The 17,858-nt window shown below is 28.2% G+C and overlaps 1 protein-coding gene across 2 annotated transcripts in view; it reads right to left on the reverse strand.

Annotated features, from left to right (window-relative positions):
• Nucleotides 1–17,858, reverse strand: part of LOC107442084 (uncharacterized) — a 33,304-nt gene that overhangs the window by 15,037 nt on the left and 409 nt on the right. For both annotated transcript variants that reach the window (XM_016055553.4, XM_087160702.1), the window contains exons 2-8: nucleotides 14,387–14,917; nucleotides 13,147–13,184; nucleotides 11,039–11,583; nucleotides 9,435–9,612; nucleotides 5,571–5,668; nucleotides 2,750–2,783; nucleotides 125–261 (exon numbers count right to left, since the gene is read on the reverse strand). In XM_016055553.4, the coding sequence (XP_015911039.3) occupies nucleotides 125–261; nucleotides 2,750–2,783; nucleotides 5,571–5,668; nucleotides 9,435–9,612; nucleotides 11,039–11,583; nucleotides 13,147–13,184; nucleotides 14,387–14,884 (1,528 nt within the window). In that variant the 5' untranslated portion in view covers nucleotides 14,885–14,917. The remainder of the gene's footprint in view (nucleotides 1–124; nucleotides 262–2,749; nucleotides 2,784–5,570; nucleotides 5,669–9,434; nucleotides 9,613–11,038; nucleotides 11,584–13,146; nucleotides 13,185–14,386; nucleotides 14,918–17,858) is intronic.

Here is a 17,858-nt window from a genome sequence, read left to right on the forward strand (position 1 = left end):
TAATTCAGTGTTTCGACACCAAAAAAGGTTCTTCATTACAGAACCAAAACTTTGTATCGATGATATGTGTGCACTTTTTAAGTTGCATAGCTTTATACTTACAAAAAATTCAAAACAAACTTACCTGTCAGCCACCCTATAGTATTCACTACTAAGATTTTATCAGGAAAATGAGAGTTGAAAGTTTTTATCATCCTGGTAATGCTTCTCATGTGCATTGGAGGTGAAGTTTCAGGAGTGATAGTGCCAGTAAATATCATTCTGTAAAGAATCAGATTTCATCTATAGATACGAATTTTGAATAGGAGACATGCTACTCTTCTGTGGGTTTGCAAAATTTCCCTTTTTTTTTAATTTCTGCAAAAAGACTAAATTTTCAATCTTAAAATTTGATAGTTTTAACATCTATAAAAAGTAGATAAGTGGTTGTAGTACCTTATCTACTACTCAGTTTGTTATTTTATTTCAGAATGATTAAAAGCTTTTTAACCCTATAGTAAAAGTCTCTGTAATGATCTGCAACACCATGAAAAAACTCTTGAGATTTATCTGCAATGTATTAACTCATTTTCGTCTGAAAGGCAAAAATATATCTCTAGTACCCGCCTTTGTGTGGCATAAATTCTGCGACAGAACTTTCGAATGCATTTTAAAAGGGTAAATTGGGGGTCATATATTTATTTAGTACCAAGAAGATGAAATTAAATCTTTTAAGAATAATTTTAATTTAATTAAGAATTCCATATTTAGAAAATTTTAAAATGATAATCTGAGGACTTGTTTGCAACTGTTTTTTTTTACATTATTCAACTGCATTTATATGAGAGAACTGCTTGATTAAAAAATATAAATGAGAATGCTCATTAAATTTGAATCGATTGAAATTTTCCTAAATAAAAGCTTAACGATTATATGCAGCTTTTAGTATCAAAAATGAAAGTTAGAGCAAAATAGGTTTATGAATTAAATAGCAGAAAGAGTTAAAAAATAGAAAAATAACATTAAATAAAAAACAATGATGCTTAGAATTATGCATCATCTACTATATTGTTTAAGTAATATTCCAATTAAATGTTTGCTAATTTCTAACAAATAATTGACACATTTTATGTTTACAATTGCAGCTTACTTGATGAGCATAAGATATTCTTATAGTGTTCTTTGAATAGTACCAGCAGTAGTCTAAATTAAAGTAAATTGCTTCGGCTTGAAATTTAAATTAATAAAAATTCTTAAATCACAGAAGTTTAAAAGATAATTCGCTCTAGAAATGTTTTTTCTTTCATTTTTTGAAAGAACACCATAATTTCTAAAGAACATGATAAAGAGATTTAATATTCTAATAAAATATGATTGTGAGTAGTGATTTTGTCAGGGATTCAGATATTTGGAACAGGATGAAATTGGGAGGGGGGGGGGGATTTCATTTTAAAAATTAGATTTTTCGGCGACCTAAATCCATGACTTTCCATGATTTTGTTTAAAAAATAGTAAAAATCATGACAAATTTTGTTCAATACTGAAATTCATGACTTTCCATGAATTTTCATGACTTTCCAGATGAGCGGAAACCATTCTAAGACATAATGAAAATTTTATGTACTATTAATAATTTTTGTTTCATTTTGTGGGTATTTATACATATTTCGGTGTACCTATTTAATACAAAATTATTTTTCAAACTAAAATTATTGATCATTTTTACTTCTATAGTATACAACATTAAATAAATAATACTTTTTTTTAAATATATACTGAATGCAATTAGTTTATAAATATTTTAAACTTAATTATTTTGGTAATCCAATGTTGATCATGTAAAAATTAAATTGAAACAATAAAATAAACAATGACAAAAAAGTTCTCATACACTCTAAAATTTTTATTACAGTTATGCAAAATAAATCATGTGTTCTCCCTAAGCATTTTTAGAAGGGCGGCTTGCCCGGCCTGCCCTTTGATGCGCCATTTTCATAAAAATAAGCAGCCATCCCTTAAAAACACTGCCTTTTTTTCATATTCCAAAAAATAATAATAATAATAATAAAAAAAATTGTTGTTTGAATAATTACACACTTTGCTAAGATTGTTCTCCACTGGCTAAATTTTTATAAATTTTTATTTTTTTTTGGAGGAGGTATATTAACATATTTTTTAAGCGATTTTAAATTTTAAAATTATTTTTTAAATAAATACCTTTTTTTTTTTAAAGAAATGCACCTTTAAATGTTTACTTCTCATAATTTTCAATTTAGATTATAGAAAAACGCTTTTAAATTGTTTATCAATTAATCACTTTTTTCAGTTCACTTCTTTTAAAAAGAAATTTGGGCACAGTGATTGTCTTTAAGCACGCCTTTAGTTATTTTTTATAAACTACAAATTATTCTCTTATTTTGATAAGGAGTGAAAATTACTTTTTGAAATACACACATAAAATAGTATAGGAGGACAATTTAAAATTGTTGAGGATCAAATTCAGTTACTACATAATAATTACATATTTTGATAAATTTTAAGAGTGAAAAGTGAGTGCCTTTTAAAACTCAAAGCATGCATCTCCATGAAGAAGCACCCTGCCCTTTTTCATTCCTAGAGAGAACTCTGCAGTAGCTAATATATAACTTACTCTAAATCGTCTGAAAGGAATTAGGACTACAGTAACACTTATATAATTTTTCAATGTGCTTTAAAAGTTATATGAGAAATTTTTAGTCACAGTGTAAAATGCAAATTGATTGATACATACTTTACAGGCTTTTTTATATGAGAGTAAGCAGGACCTGAAATAATAAAAAGATAAATATAAAATGTAATTATTAGTTATGAAACTTACATTAAACAAGTGGGAAAATTATTCAAATTCTATAATTTAATATTGTTTTCAATATATTAAAGTATAAATAAACATTGATTCATATTTTTTATAAGACACAAGCAAAATATGAGAAAATTAAACAAATTAGTAATTTTTGGGATAGACTAACTTCTATATATATAAATTCAATTAAACTATTTTTATTTTTACTGATTAAGGTCTGCAGCCCCATGCAATTTTTAATGCATGGACAGTCTTTTTTTGAGAGGGACAGCTCTCAAAATTTCTCACAAGAAAAAATAATTTATTTTTATTTTTATTTGCTAAATGTCTGTAAATTGATTAATTTTTTTAAAATTTCTTAGGCTAATTTTAATTTAGGTAAATTTAAATAGATGATGGTACTAGAAACTTTGTTTTATTTGTCCGAAATATTTGGGAAAGATTTTCTGATTTTTAATTATACGCCACTGTCACCTGCACTAATGTCGTGCATGTAATTACATACACAATCTGAAATACCTACAGGTCCATTTCAATGACATATTCCATATTTAAACAAGCATAAGAAACTTCAATATTTTGATCATATTAAAAAAAAAATATTTAGATAACTTTCAAGAGGTATTGCTAAAGCATCATCTTAAAAGGCAATATCAAAAAATGTGTAAGTCATTGTGACGTAACAGTTATGCCTATGAATTTAATATTTTATGCGGTCCCCATCCACCGCATAAAATAAAATTTAGGTAGTATATTGTACAAAGTTGTTTATTATATGTAAGATATGATAAAATGTTCGAAATTTTTTTTGTGCGATTTCTTTTATGCGGTCCTTATATATCGCACAAAAACAGGTTTTAAAGTACATTTTTTTCAATGTTTTTAACTGAATATTTTTAATGGAAATAAATAGCTTGAAGTTTTCCTACATTAATTAAAACTCAAAAAAGGAAAATAACAAAAAAACTGAAACATTTTATTTACTTTTTAAATCATAACATACAATAAAATGGTTCAAAACATTAGAAAAAAATAGATTAATTTTCTGAAATAATTCAGGCAGAAATTTCCAAAGAACACATTCCATATTTTTCAGTTAAAATTATTGTTCAGTTAAAATTAAATTTAATAAAATAAAACTTAATTTATTTGAATAAAAGAGATTTGAATCTTGAATGAAAAGATTTGAGACATTTTGAATAATTGTGTTCACAGTATAACCAAATTTTTCATTAACAAATGAAGAATTAGAGCTGCGTACACATTGGTTTAATTTTACTCTTTGTATATATTCATTATGTATGATTTGTTTTCTTTTATTTTAAATTGAAAATTTGTAAGAAAATTTTTTATATTGTGAAAAAACAACGAGTTTTGTACATTGATTTACTTTTTATTTGCAATTATAATACAGTAGAGAACCAATTATCCGGGATGCTCGGGACCATCGCTATCCCGGATATCTGAATTTCCCGGTTTTCTGGATCGACCAAAAAGTGTCGTTAATCGATGTTTTATCGAACCCGAAGTACAAGGAAAAAGTGTACTGCATAAAGTAAGAAAAAAAAGAAAGGTACTCCTAACTTTAAAAAGAAAAAAAAATGGTAGAAATATAACATTTAAAAGAACAAAAAAATTTGCAAGTTTTGACAAGAAAATCAAGTTTAAAAAATACAAAATTCTCATATTTATTTTTTAAAAATAATTACAATTCCTAAATTAAATAATATAAACAAAACCAATGATTAAATAACGCAATATATTTCATACCTAATTATACGGGGGAAACGATAAAATAAAAGGAAAACTTATTAATCTAAATAAAAACACTTGAAAATTATCGAACCGAAACGATAGTTAAAAAAGGCACTAGCATAAATATTAAAACCCGAAACAAGGCAAGATCAACGGAATTCAAAAAAAAAAAAAAAAAAAAAAAAAAAAAAAAAAATTAAATAAAAAAAAACCTAATGATAAAATTTATGAATAAAAAGAATTAATTTATTGAGTGCGAAATTTATCGCGAAAAGAAAAAAAATCAAGCCTAGTGGAATCAAAAAAACAAAACTGCAATCTGCTTCATAAAATAATCCTATGTTTAAAATAATAAACAATTCTCCTTTTATTTTATTTTTTTGTTGATAAAAACAAGATTTTTAATTGCAGCAGATGTGATTCCACACCAAGAAAAACTTGTAATTGAAACCGCACTTCCAAAGAATAAGAATTTATTCAAAAGAAAAAGATTTTATTTTTATTAGTCGATGTCAAATAAATATATTTTTCTCTTTTCTTTTTCTGTTCACTGATATGCATGCAATGCATTTTCCCCACCCCCCTCGTAAATCAAGCAGAAAACGAAATCAGCATGCCACACCCTTGAGTTTGATTGACGGCCTAAAGGAAAAAATAAAACAATCCTCCCTTCCCTGCCTTCAAGGTCACGGAGGAAATGACGTTTCTCTGGGTAAACGGGGAAAAAAATCTTCCCCTTCCTTACATTTTCCTCTACTTAACTTCAAGGAGGAGTCCAATTTCCGCTTTTTTCGTTCTTGTTTAAAATGGCGGGAAATTCGAGCAAAATTTTTCCCGGTTTTCTGGTTTCCCGGTTATCTGGATACCGGATAAATGGTTCTCTACTGTACTTAACAAACAAAATTTGTTTTTTCAATGACAACATAAGCAATTTTCTAACAGTAAAAAAAAAAAAAAAATCATTTAATTCTTTTAAATAGGATAATCGAATTACCAAATAAAGGCTGTGTTACTTTCACTAAACTGATACCACCAGGAGGGGTGAATTCTGATTGACCAGGATCAGTATCTAAGTAATATACTTCTGGATATCTAAAAAAATAACAAATAGTTTCTATATAATAATTTATATTACTATTATAACACAAAAAGTAGCAATTCACAGAAATAGGACAGGTTACACATGTTTTTAAAATGTCATGTAACTAACACCTTTTGAAAACAACGAAAGAGTGTCTAAAAATTATCAGTTAAAATAAATATCAATGCCATGGCTACTGTACTTATTGTCAATGTATAATTCTATATGTTTTTTATAAAATAGAAGATGATCCTCAGTTTTGACCGCAACACATGCTTAAATGTTTGAACATAAAGAACATAGTCAGAAAAATTTTAACAACATCAAAAGAGTCAAATATTTTTCCTTGCCTAATTCTTAAGAAATAGAAAAAAAAAAAAAAAAAAAAAAAAAAAAAAAAACTGGCTTTTAATACATATATTTTTTTAATGTTCAATTTTTTTTTCTTTTAAAAATTTGTCTTAAGAATTTTGGAACACAAATACCCTTGAAATACCAATTCAATCCTTAACTGCTACACAAACCACAAGCCTTTTCTAGCCATTCTTGATTTTTGCAAGGACAGACCAACTAGACTCCAAAAATTATACAGCTAGGATTATACATAAGTTATTTTACCCAGAATGGTTTAAATTAAAATATCGCAATAAATTAAAAATTTGTAGTTAAAAAATACATTTTAAAAAGAAAATTTTTCTTTAAAAAAGATTTGGATAAAGTTGAATGAAACGAGTGCGTCCCGCAAGAAAATAAAAGAATACCAGAAAAAGAATCAGGTCTCTGAATATAGTAAGAATGAAGTTTGAAGGACCTTAAATCAAAATCATTGCCATTATGTCATTGATTAATTATTTTAACAGTAAGATTTAAAACTTTACTTATTTTAATTTTGGGAAATAAAATATTGTATTTACCATTCAGTAAACCTACTGGTTAGTGGAATCACCCACTTATTGTCATCAAACTTCAAAGAACAGAAACATTTATTTATGATAGTATAGAAAATTCTTTGGCTATCAGACTCACGATTACTGGATATTAGAATCAAAACTCTTTGATCTCTTGTGGGAATTTGTTAAAGTAAAATAGAGCCATTAAGTGGTATGCGAATTATTTTCGAAAAAAAAAAACTGTTCATTCTTACAAGTTGTATTCTCAAGTTATCAGGTCCTATTTAACCTTTACTGAAATTACTAATTAATAAGGAGATAGCATCTGTAAGATTGCAAAATTGTCATCACTCACAAGAGTGAGAGGAAAAAGGGTATTTGTAACAAAAATAAGAAATGCTCCCTTTGTTTAACTTTCTGTTAAATAATGAAAATTTTCTTTTCATTAAGAATAAAAAAAATCTTTGAGAAGGAATTTTTTCATCAAGCAATCAATAAAAAGGACACTTTAAACATGGTTACATTAACATTAAAATTGAATTAAAATGATTTTATTTGAGTAAGATTTCTAATTGCTACTTCCAAGACTTGCTAGTAGGCAAGGATGATATTTCTGTCCCTCGCAACAACCCAGTAGATCTAGCCATACTGAGGGATGCAGATAACCCCCCACCTTTAATCGATGAAGTGATAATGGCTATTAAAAGACTCAGAAGCAACAGATCGGCTGGTCCCGATTGTATCCCATCTGAGCTTCTTAAAACCGGCGAACCCCAGTTTATTGATGCTATCCATAAACTCCTAATTGAAATCTGGGACACTGAGAATATATCCATTGAATGGGAAGAAGGTTCCATCTGCCCTATTTTTAAAAAAGGAGACCAACTTGAATGTCGTAACTACAGAGGTATAACATTCCTCAATACGGCATATAAAATCTTCTCCAATATTCCTTTCGAAAGGCTCCAGCCTTTTGCTGATAAAGCGGTCGGAAATTGCCAATGTGGATTCAGGCCTCAAAGGTCTACCATTGACCAAATTCATACTCTAAGACAGATCCTTGAAAAAACTAAGGAGTTCAATATCAGGACTTATCACCTATTTATAGACTTCAAAGCCGCCTACGACAGTATTAAAAGAGATAAATTACTTGAAGCGATGAACGAGTTCGGAATCCCTACAAAACTCGTAAGTTTCACCCGTGCCACTATCAACAATGTGAGATGCAGGATTAAAATCCAAAGCCATCTATCTGAACCTTTCATTACCGAAAGAGGCCTGCGTCAGGGCCTGCGGATTAAACCGAGGAGGATCTATTTGGAACAGATCTCTCCAAATCCTCGCTTATGCGAACGACATTGATATCATAGGAAGATCAGAACGGGCTGTTAAAGATGCCTTTCAAGCCCTTGAAGCCTCTGCTATAAATATGGGCCTTTCCATTAACGAAGACAAGACCAAATTCACGGAGTTTTCAAGCTCAACTGTAAACTATAGTGAACCTTTGCAGATAAACGGACATTCCTTTGAAAAGGTTAAAGAATTTAAGTATCTTGGTACAATTATCAATGACCAAAACAAACTGAAATCTGAAATTGACAATAGAATCAATATAGCCAACAAATGTTTTTTTGGACTAAAAAGCCAACTAAGATCAAATTTTAATAGCCGAAAAACAAAACTAAAATTATATAAGACACTCATTCTGCCTGTCTTGCTATACGGAAACGAAACCTGGACTTTAAACCTTGACGTCCAACGCCCGATAGAAACGTTTGAAAGAAAGATACTTAGAACTATCTTTGGTGCCATACCAGAGGGGGGATGTTGGCGAACACGGTACAACTTTGAACTTTATGGGCTCTATAAACATCCTCAAATTATGCAGATAATCCGAAGCAACCGACTAAGATGGCTCGGCCATATATGGAGAGGCTCTGAAGATAGCCCTGTAAAAATTGCCACCTTCAAGAACCCTCAGGGGTCCTGCTCTAGAGGTAGACCACCTACTCGATGGCTTAACGACACCGAAAACGATCTCAAAGTCCTAAAACTTAAGAACTGGAGGGGAGTTGCCATGGACAGAGGGAGCTGGAGAAGGCGTGCTGTTGAGGCAGCCAAGGCCTGCAAAGGACTGTTGCGCTCCTGAAGAAGAAGATTTCTAATTAAATTGACAGAGATTTACTATGATGAATCCTATTGCACTATGATGAATCCTACTTACACTTGCATTACCTTAAAAAAAAAAAAAAAAATGAGATTTCAACTTATTAGTGAACTCTGTTGTTTCTGGAATTAAAACCTTCATGTATCATAGCACAAAGTATTTTACTTTATTTATGAAAATTTATTATAATTAAAACACTCTCCAATCTATTACCAATAATTTAGGAAGAATCAATATTGTGATTAATATTATTACTTCCACCTGGACCTTCAAAACATCCTGGTTCGTGCAGGTTAATACTTTTTAATACACAATAAAAAAATAAATTTTTTCCCCACAAATTTATTATTTTATGCTATGATACATTTTCTAATAAGTGGTTGTTATAAAGGAAATCTATATATTTGGAAATTTTAATCACGTATATATCTTGTTATAATGAACAGCAAGATAGAAATTATCTATTAATATTAATAAGATACTAGACATAGACACAATTGAAACACATAGATAACCATGTAACATTACTAATAAATAAAAAAAATTTTTAATATTAAATAAGTTCACATGCTAATATTTATAGATTGATATTTAATTAAATTAATTCACTAATAAGTCAACTGATTAGATAAGCTGATTCCTTAAAAACTATGCTTAAAAAATTAAGCAGTATGGTAAAAGTGGGAAAAAGCTATTAATTATAAATTGAAATTCACTGACCTGTTTAAAAAACTGTTGACTAAATACCTCAACATAGTTGACTTTCCGGCCTTTCTTGGGCCAGAAATAAGTATACGAAACCCAGTAACTTTTTTAAAGTCAGGCTCATTCCTTAAGTCATCTTCTGATTCTTCAGAATCTGTTGGTGTTAGTCTGCTCTCTCCAGGTTTTCGTCGGTCTTTATTATAAGAAAAATATTATAATAATCAATGCATATGTTTAAATATATATTTATATACTTATTTGTTATCACTAATTATTTAAACAAAAATAAATAAATGCAGAAGTATAATAAAAATAAAAACAAGCATAAATTCGTCAAATTATTGAAAGAAAGCTAGGTAGCTGTATACCCATAAGCAGAATATTTTCAAATGTTCTGCAACAGGACTTATTAATTTATACAAATGTTCTGGAAGCTATTCACAACAAAAAAAGTCAACTTTACATTAAAATACTATATTTTCATTTATTAAAATACACAGATACACAGCATTAATTTTTAAACCAAGGCAATCATTCTTGATTTGTTACTTTTTCAATCACTTTTAATGTACAAAATTTTGTTAATGACGATGATGAATTATTAATAAAATGCCTATATAAGAAAGTCTGAACATTAAAATAAGGGCTGCCTTATAAATCTTTCGAAGGGACAAGTGCCCAGATGGTGCACCATTTGCAAACACAAATATTTGATGCTCTGTTCCAACAACTTCTTCATCTTTATCACACTTCATAGAGTTGGAGATCGTTCCGTAAGACTACCGGAGGCAGGTGGGTGTGGGAGGGGGTTCACAAAAAAATGCTCTCACTTATTCAAGATACAAATTGTTCTGCAGGACTTCGTTTGTTTTGCGACGTACGTCACAGTTTTAGGCACTTTCTGCTTCTGGGGTTGTATAATCCTGGCAACCCACTTCTCCAACACTGTGTCAATTCATTTTGCTGACATCCGAATTTAATTTTACATAAGTTATTGATTATGAAGAAATAAACAAAATGAAAACAAAACTTTACAGAAGCTAAGATGAAAAAAAAAATCCATATTTAAATCACATATATCTTTTCATCTATACAAATTAATGAAAAACTTCCATAAGACAAACAGATTTTTCCACTACCATATATAAATGAATTTAGCAAGGTTTGCATAGTTCTGGTAGCATTGCAATACAAGGTAATCCAATATTAGCAAAGGCAATGTTTTGGTGACTTTTTTCATATTTGACGAAAATGGTCAACAGAATATAATTTCAGAATATCATTTTCTTAGAAAGCTTTAAATTCTTATACACTATTCATTACAATTTCATTTAAGTCCATTATCCATTTATAAAAATATGCAACAAATGCACAAGAAGGAAGTAAATTTAAATTTTAGTAATTTTGTTAATTGTAAATTAAGCTAATAGTTAATAAATTTTATAGAAAAGAATGCTCTTAAAATATGCCTTAAATTATATGTCAAAAATAAACATTAAATAACATAATTCATTTAAAAAACATTTAAACAATTTTACAATTTATATAAATTACATAAAACAAGCTCAAATATTAAAAATAAAATTTTTTTTTCTAGGATTAAATAAATAAACACTTACTAATTCTTAAAAGATGCTTATGGATTGTGGAAAATATTTCTTCATATTCAGATCCAAATTCAAGTATGTTTTCCTGTTTTTCTGTAAAACCTGTAAACTTTGTTTTTAATTCTTCATTATTTAGCTTCTTCTTCTTTTTTTTCTCAAAAGATGTTGCACAAGGAGAATAAACTTGCAGGAACTGTAAAGGTGAAGATAAAATAATACTTTGCAGTATAAAAACAGTGCTGGAGTAATTCATGTTCTTCTTGATGTAGTCTTTTATATGACTGGCTGGTACACCAAGCAAATAGTGTGACAATTTATTTCGAACATTATCCTCCTCAGTACACGCTGTTTCGTCATCACAAGAATGACTTGTAACAGATAAGATACCAGTTTGCTTTTGTGAAAACACAATAATTGGCTTGTTCACCTTAAGTTTATAACCTTGAATAGAGGCTTTGCCAGCAATGAGAGTTACCTTCAAATAGCCAACTATGGGCACAGATGATGGATGATCCATGAAGATGATTTCAAGATTTTTGAGATAATATCCAAGAACTCTAAATACAAACAAAATTGTAAACATTTTATTAATTAATTTAATTAATTTTTTTTACAGGATTCATTTTAGGCATAAAAGAAACAGAGGAAGTTAAACAGGGTGCTTAGCTAAACTATTCAACAAAAAATAAGCACCTTTTAAGCACTCAAAAACTTTTTTTAAGCACTTTAAAAAATATCATAATTAGGCAGGGTTGGAAAGTTTTGACAATCTTTTATCTTGTTTTAACCTTCATGTCAAAAAAACCCCTTTGGCATTGTTTTTGACAATTGTCAAAAATCATGAAATTTTGAATCATGTAAAACGAATGGCGTTTTCATATGCTACGGACAGACTATACCCCAAAATAGATTGGGGTGGAATTAATTATGAAAATGCTGAATAGAACAATGTGAACTGTGTCTTTTTGCATAATTCGAAGCGAAAATCAACATAGTAAAGGAAAAATCTTATTTTGAAAAAAGGAAAATTAAGCACTTTTTAAAAACACCCAATGAAAAAAGCACCTTCAAGGGCTTTTAAACAACGAAAATTGAAATAAGCACCTTTAAGCACTCTTAAAAACGCTACGCACCCTGTTAAAGACTGAAAAGGGAATGGCTCGCAAGAAACTCAGGCATTTTGATAAATTCACACATACTTCCGTCTTTTAAATTTAGCATGTCATAGAAAAAGATTCTACTAAAGTAAAAAAAGTGAATAAAAATAGAAAAATCAAATGTTTTAAGGAAATATGTTTAAATCCAAAATGGTGACTTTCAGAAAAGCAATTGTCAAAACAACGTGAATTTACGATAAAATTGCTGCAATATCAAAGAGTTAATTACCAAAATAGGCTACTTGAGCATCATAAATTTTTTTTTGCTGTAACATGAAATAGGAATGGCCAAAAAAATATCAATAACTGTGACAACTACAATCAAATTGGCACGATTAGACAATGTACTTTTTAAAATGGGGTGTTCAACCTTAATTAAAATGCATAAGAGAAAGTTTTCTTTTAATCAAAAGTGCAAACAGGACAGTTTGGGCCAGGATAGCCTGGTCGGTAGGGCACTGGGCTCATGTCCAAGAGGTCGTCGGTTCGATCATTATCGGCCGAAGACTCCCTGTGTAGTAAATAGTGACTCATTTATGTCAAATCTGACGAGTCACAAAGTCCTCCATGTTCCCATAACAAATCATACCTCTGGGCGTCAATTATGAAAATATATATATATATATATATATATATATATACACACACACACACATATATATATATACAGCACAGTTTACCCTTAAATGCAACAAACAAACTTAAATTTTTTTTTTCAACAGCACCATGATTCACTCAGAAACAGAAAGATTTTGCAAAAAATGTGCTTAACCCTGAAATACTTTGCATCAAACTCAAATTTAATAAAATAAAATTACTAACATTTATAAAGATCCTTAGACTATTTATCAATCTTAAAATTTAAATAGCAAGTTGAAATCTTTTTAAACCCAAAGTGTCACATAATACAGAATTATGATCAAGAAATATAAATAATGCTTCATTATAATGAAAGATACTCACCGAACACTATCGGAAATTGTTTGCACTCGAACATTATCCTAAAGAAACAAGAATATAAGATATTTTGAGGTAATTTACTGAGACAAACAAGGGTTAGTAATGAATTATTAGGCAATAGAATGCCTGTTAAACAGTAATAAAAAAAATTCTACTTTAAAAAAAAATTCTCGACACAAAAACTAAAAATTAATAAATTTGTTCGTTAGTTAAAAAAAAACAAAAAACAATTATGATTGGAAAAAAGTAAAACACATTACAATATAAAACTTAATTAAAAAAAAAAAAAATTCAATGTTATTTTTCAGAACCTAGTGTACCTGTACAAAATTGGAATATTCCTTTTACAATTTTATCACTCAATCTTTTCAATTACTCTCTCTTCAAAAATATCCACATTAAAAAAGTTATTTTGATAAATATGAAATAAAATAACTTTTAACAAAAGATGTAAATATCTCGAAGGAGGAATATCATGCAAATTTTAACTATATAACTGGACGACATAAAAAAACTCATACTAAAATTAAGGAATGAAATTGAAAATTAAATTATTATCAATAATTAAATAAAACAGAAGTGATCAAGAAAACAACCTTTTCCTAAAAGAAAATAAAGAGGCAGTATTTTTAAGAGATGGCAACTTATTTTTACATACAGGGAAAGAAGGACACATTTATAAGATCAAAGGGGAAGCGGTGTGGGCTGCCCTTCTCAAAACACTCATTAATATAACTGAAAAGTCAGTGTTCTGTTTAATCAAATCGAATAAAATACCCCATAATTGAAATGACCAATTTCTCATAAATTTTTATTAAATTAATTATGATTACAATTTAATATTTTGGATGTGTAATTGATCAACATACAAACAATCTGGGAAGAGCCAAACTGATCCCTTTAGACTTCCTAGGCGTACTGTAATGCTCAGTCTTTCTGTTAACAACCATACAAAGAAGAAAGTACAAAGCCTCACACTTCCAACCACTCAAGTAAGAGTTTGAATCAAAAGTCATTAAACAGTTGCTTTGCAATACAGGGAGAAATCAGTGTTTCGACTTGGTTTTATGTAATAAATTATCTATTTATATAATTTAGTGTAAGATATAAACCCAAAAGACATTATAAAATTTTCGTAAACTAAATTAATTTTTAATCTATGAATAATGTTTAAATCTTTTTTTCATTAACAATTCAATTAAGGTAAAAAAAAATTAATAAGAAGAAAAAAAAGGAAGCCAACCTCATTAAATAATGCATATTCAGATTGTTCTTTCAAATTTGCTGCCTGCTTTTTCTGAGACTGATCTCTCAGTTCCTTTTCCCTCTGAGAAATGTTTCCAGTCGCCTTTGCTAAAGTGAAGTTTCGTAGAAACTGATCTTGAGTATCGCTCTCAGAAGATTCTTGATCAGAGAAAAACTGGAAAGATTTCATGAAGCTTCGATAACTATCGTACTCGATTTCATTCCCTTTTTCTGTGTCACTATCAGTCCCACTATTATTTTGTAAATTCTTCGCAGAATCAGAAACATTATCGTTCTGCTCATCATCTACGTCACTAGATAATAAGTTAGCCTGATTGGTGTCAGAACTATAACATTCTTCATCTGAATTAGGAGGAGATAAATCGGGCTTAATACGTTTAGTCAGTGTTTCACTATCGCTAAAATCCGAATCTGTATCTTCCTCTTCTTTCTTGATACTACCCCTCTGAAAGGATAACAGCTTGCGCTTCGGCATGTCTATCTGTGACAATCAGCACTGAGAGCTGATCTAAAAAAAAAATTTGGATTTTAACAATAAAATACATTTGAGAGCTTAAAAAAGGGAAAACATGACTAAAAGTATATTATTACAAATGTAATTAAATATATAATTGCAATCAAATATATAATATAACATGTGAAAAATTTTAATAATTGAAAACACAATAAAGGAATTTTAACTTCTAATGTAATGTAATGTTCTAAAAATTTTATTTTCACATTTCTTGAATTAGCTAAAGTAAATTTTACATTCAGATTTTACATAACTTATAAACTATTACAACCAATGACCTAGAAGCTAACTTAGATATTTTATTCAAAATTAAAAAGTAAGAAATAATTTTAAAAAATACTTATTGAATCTTATGCACAAACTTATTTTTGAGAAAAATATTTCTTTCCATAAAATAAGACACAAAAAGACATAACTTACAGCAATACAAAAGCCATTTAATTACTTATAAATACTTTATTAAAAAAAATTTTTTTCTTCTTCTATAAACAACTATACAGAAATATAGATTTTTATAAATCAAAAACATTAGAAAAAATATCTTTAATAAAATATTTAAAAATTACCTAAATACACATAAAAGGTGAAGTTAGAATTATATTTTTTTAGTAATTAGTACTAAGATTTTAATTTTTGCATTAAAATTTTTTTTGTATGGTTTATTCAGAAATGTGATAACTGGAAGAAGAAATTACGTTATTTTAACGTACATAGAAGATATTTAAAAAAAATTATATTTTAATGAATAAATAATTAAATTTACAAAATTTAAAGAGAGAAATAAACAAAATTTTATCATGATAAAAGAACATATATTATATATATATTGAAAAACATATTTCACACCCTTTCCGCAATTGAATAGTGACCATTGTATTTAAAAAATAAAAATTAAGAATTTTTTTTAAAAACCCTGAGACGTATGGAAATAACTGAAAGAAGACTGATAATAAAACCACTTCTATTTACGACAAAATCTCAAGAAACGAAGGTGTCGAAAAAGGGTTAATTATATTAACATTTTGACATTCAAGTGTTGAAATAAATAAAATCGTATTAAAAATATAGAGATTTTAAAAAATATGCAGAATATGATAATTGCCAGAAAATGTAATGAAAAAAATAATAGAACTATCGTGTCAAATAGTGAATACGCAGGTGAGCGATTTGAACTTTTCATGTCATAATAATATTGGGATTTTAAAAAAAATCATGTGAAAATCAACAACAACTACCAAGGAAAAAAAACCTGATTAAAACGTCACACGAATTTAGTGCTAATCTAGCATATTATAAAGTATTTATTCAAATGGGAGGTCAAATGGTTTCTTAATGTTGTATGAAAATATTGAGAATAAAAAAAAAAATTACGAGGATATAACTCTGATAAAAGTTGATAAAAAAACTAATCACATTGAGTGAAAAAGTTACAGATAAATGCACAAATTGAATCTTTTGAGTCGCAATACTATTGTATAAAAAATATAGGGATTTAAAAAAAAACATTAAGAAATTTTTTTAGCAATAATAGTCGATAAAATAATTGAAACACCATATGGATTTAATCGAGCCCATCTAAAAATGATTATTCAAAATTGCAATTCAAATTTTGCAAGTCATAGTAATATCAGAGTTTCAAAAAACATGAGAAAATCAATTGCCCTAATTGAAAAAGAAGATCAAGCATGTTGAAAGGCAATTAAAGAATGAGCGATTCGAAGTTTCCATGTCGTAATATCATATTAAAAATTTATTTTATTTAATTGCAGTCAAATAAAAGGAAGAGGCAAATATACCTCATTGATTAAATAATTCTTGTTACAAATCCAAATTTGTAACAAAATTGCTACACATTTAAATTTTTTTTAAAAAAAGAGAAAAAACACCATTTTTTCATTAAAATTCATTTAAATGTTTACCATTTCGGAATTATTTTTAATATGATCAATTTTATACTTTTGAGTGTGTCTCTGTAGTTATTTAATTCTAGCTGAAGCTATTATGGATTTTGTTTTTCTCAAAATTTATATGAATTTGCATTATTCTCTAATAAAACTGCATGAAATGTGGATAAGATCTTAGGAAGAAAAAAAAGAGGATGTTGGTAAGTCTAAAATAAATGTCTCGTTAAGGAAATTTTGTGTAAGTAAAAAAAAAATTAAATTTTGTATTAGAATAACTCTGATAAAATTTTGTCGAAATATAAATTATTGATTTGCGGAAATCCGCAAATCAATGCTCTTGAAATTTGCAGAGCCTGTTTAGTGTAGCTAAAAGGGGTTGCAAACGAATGAGTCTGACTTAGTTACATTTCAAAAGTCAATTAATTGTTAGAACAATTATGATTTTTTTTAACATTGATATCTTTTCCATTTTTTCCTTTGCTGTTAACAAGCATTAATGCATGATTAAAGGTAAAAAGATGACACATTCAAACACTTATCTTAGTCACTCATAAAAACTTGTTGATCAACATGAAATACATTAAATAGCTAAAATAAAATCATATTTTAATATAAATAAGAGAAACCTGTTACAACATACATAACAAGATTTTTAAACAGCAGCACAGCTAGATAACATCAACAAATGTAAGTGTTAAAGTTTAAAAAATCTCGAATTTTTAATTAAAAAAAATTATTATTTGGTGGAAATTAAAAAATCATGTAGAGAATTGCCTAGGGGTGGCTATAACTGATTTTATTTTTTCTTCCAGGCTGCTGCCAAGACATGGTAATCATTCTGCTACACATATGGAAATCTTCTCAGTAATTTTAAATTTTGCTTTATTTATCAATCAAAGCTTTGATAAAGGTCAAAAATAATACTTAATATAACAATACTAAGGGGATATTTCCGTATCGTGATCTGTCTCGCCAAGATGCCAAATAGATCTTAAACTTGCAAATTTAAAAAAAAAAAAAAAACATGTTAA

The sequence above is a fragment of the Parasteatoda tepidariorum genome, chromosome 1 (genome assembly GCF_982258835.1).
Source record: "Parasteatoda tepidariorum strain Cologne lab strain chromosome 1, Ptep-v5.0, whole genome shotgun sequence".
Lineage (NCBI taxonomy): Eukaryota > Metazoa > Arthropoda > Arachnida > Araneae > Theridiidae > Parasteatoda > Parasteatoda tepidariorum.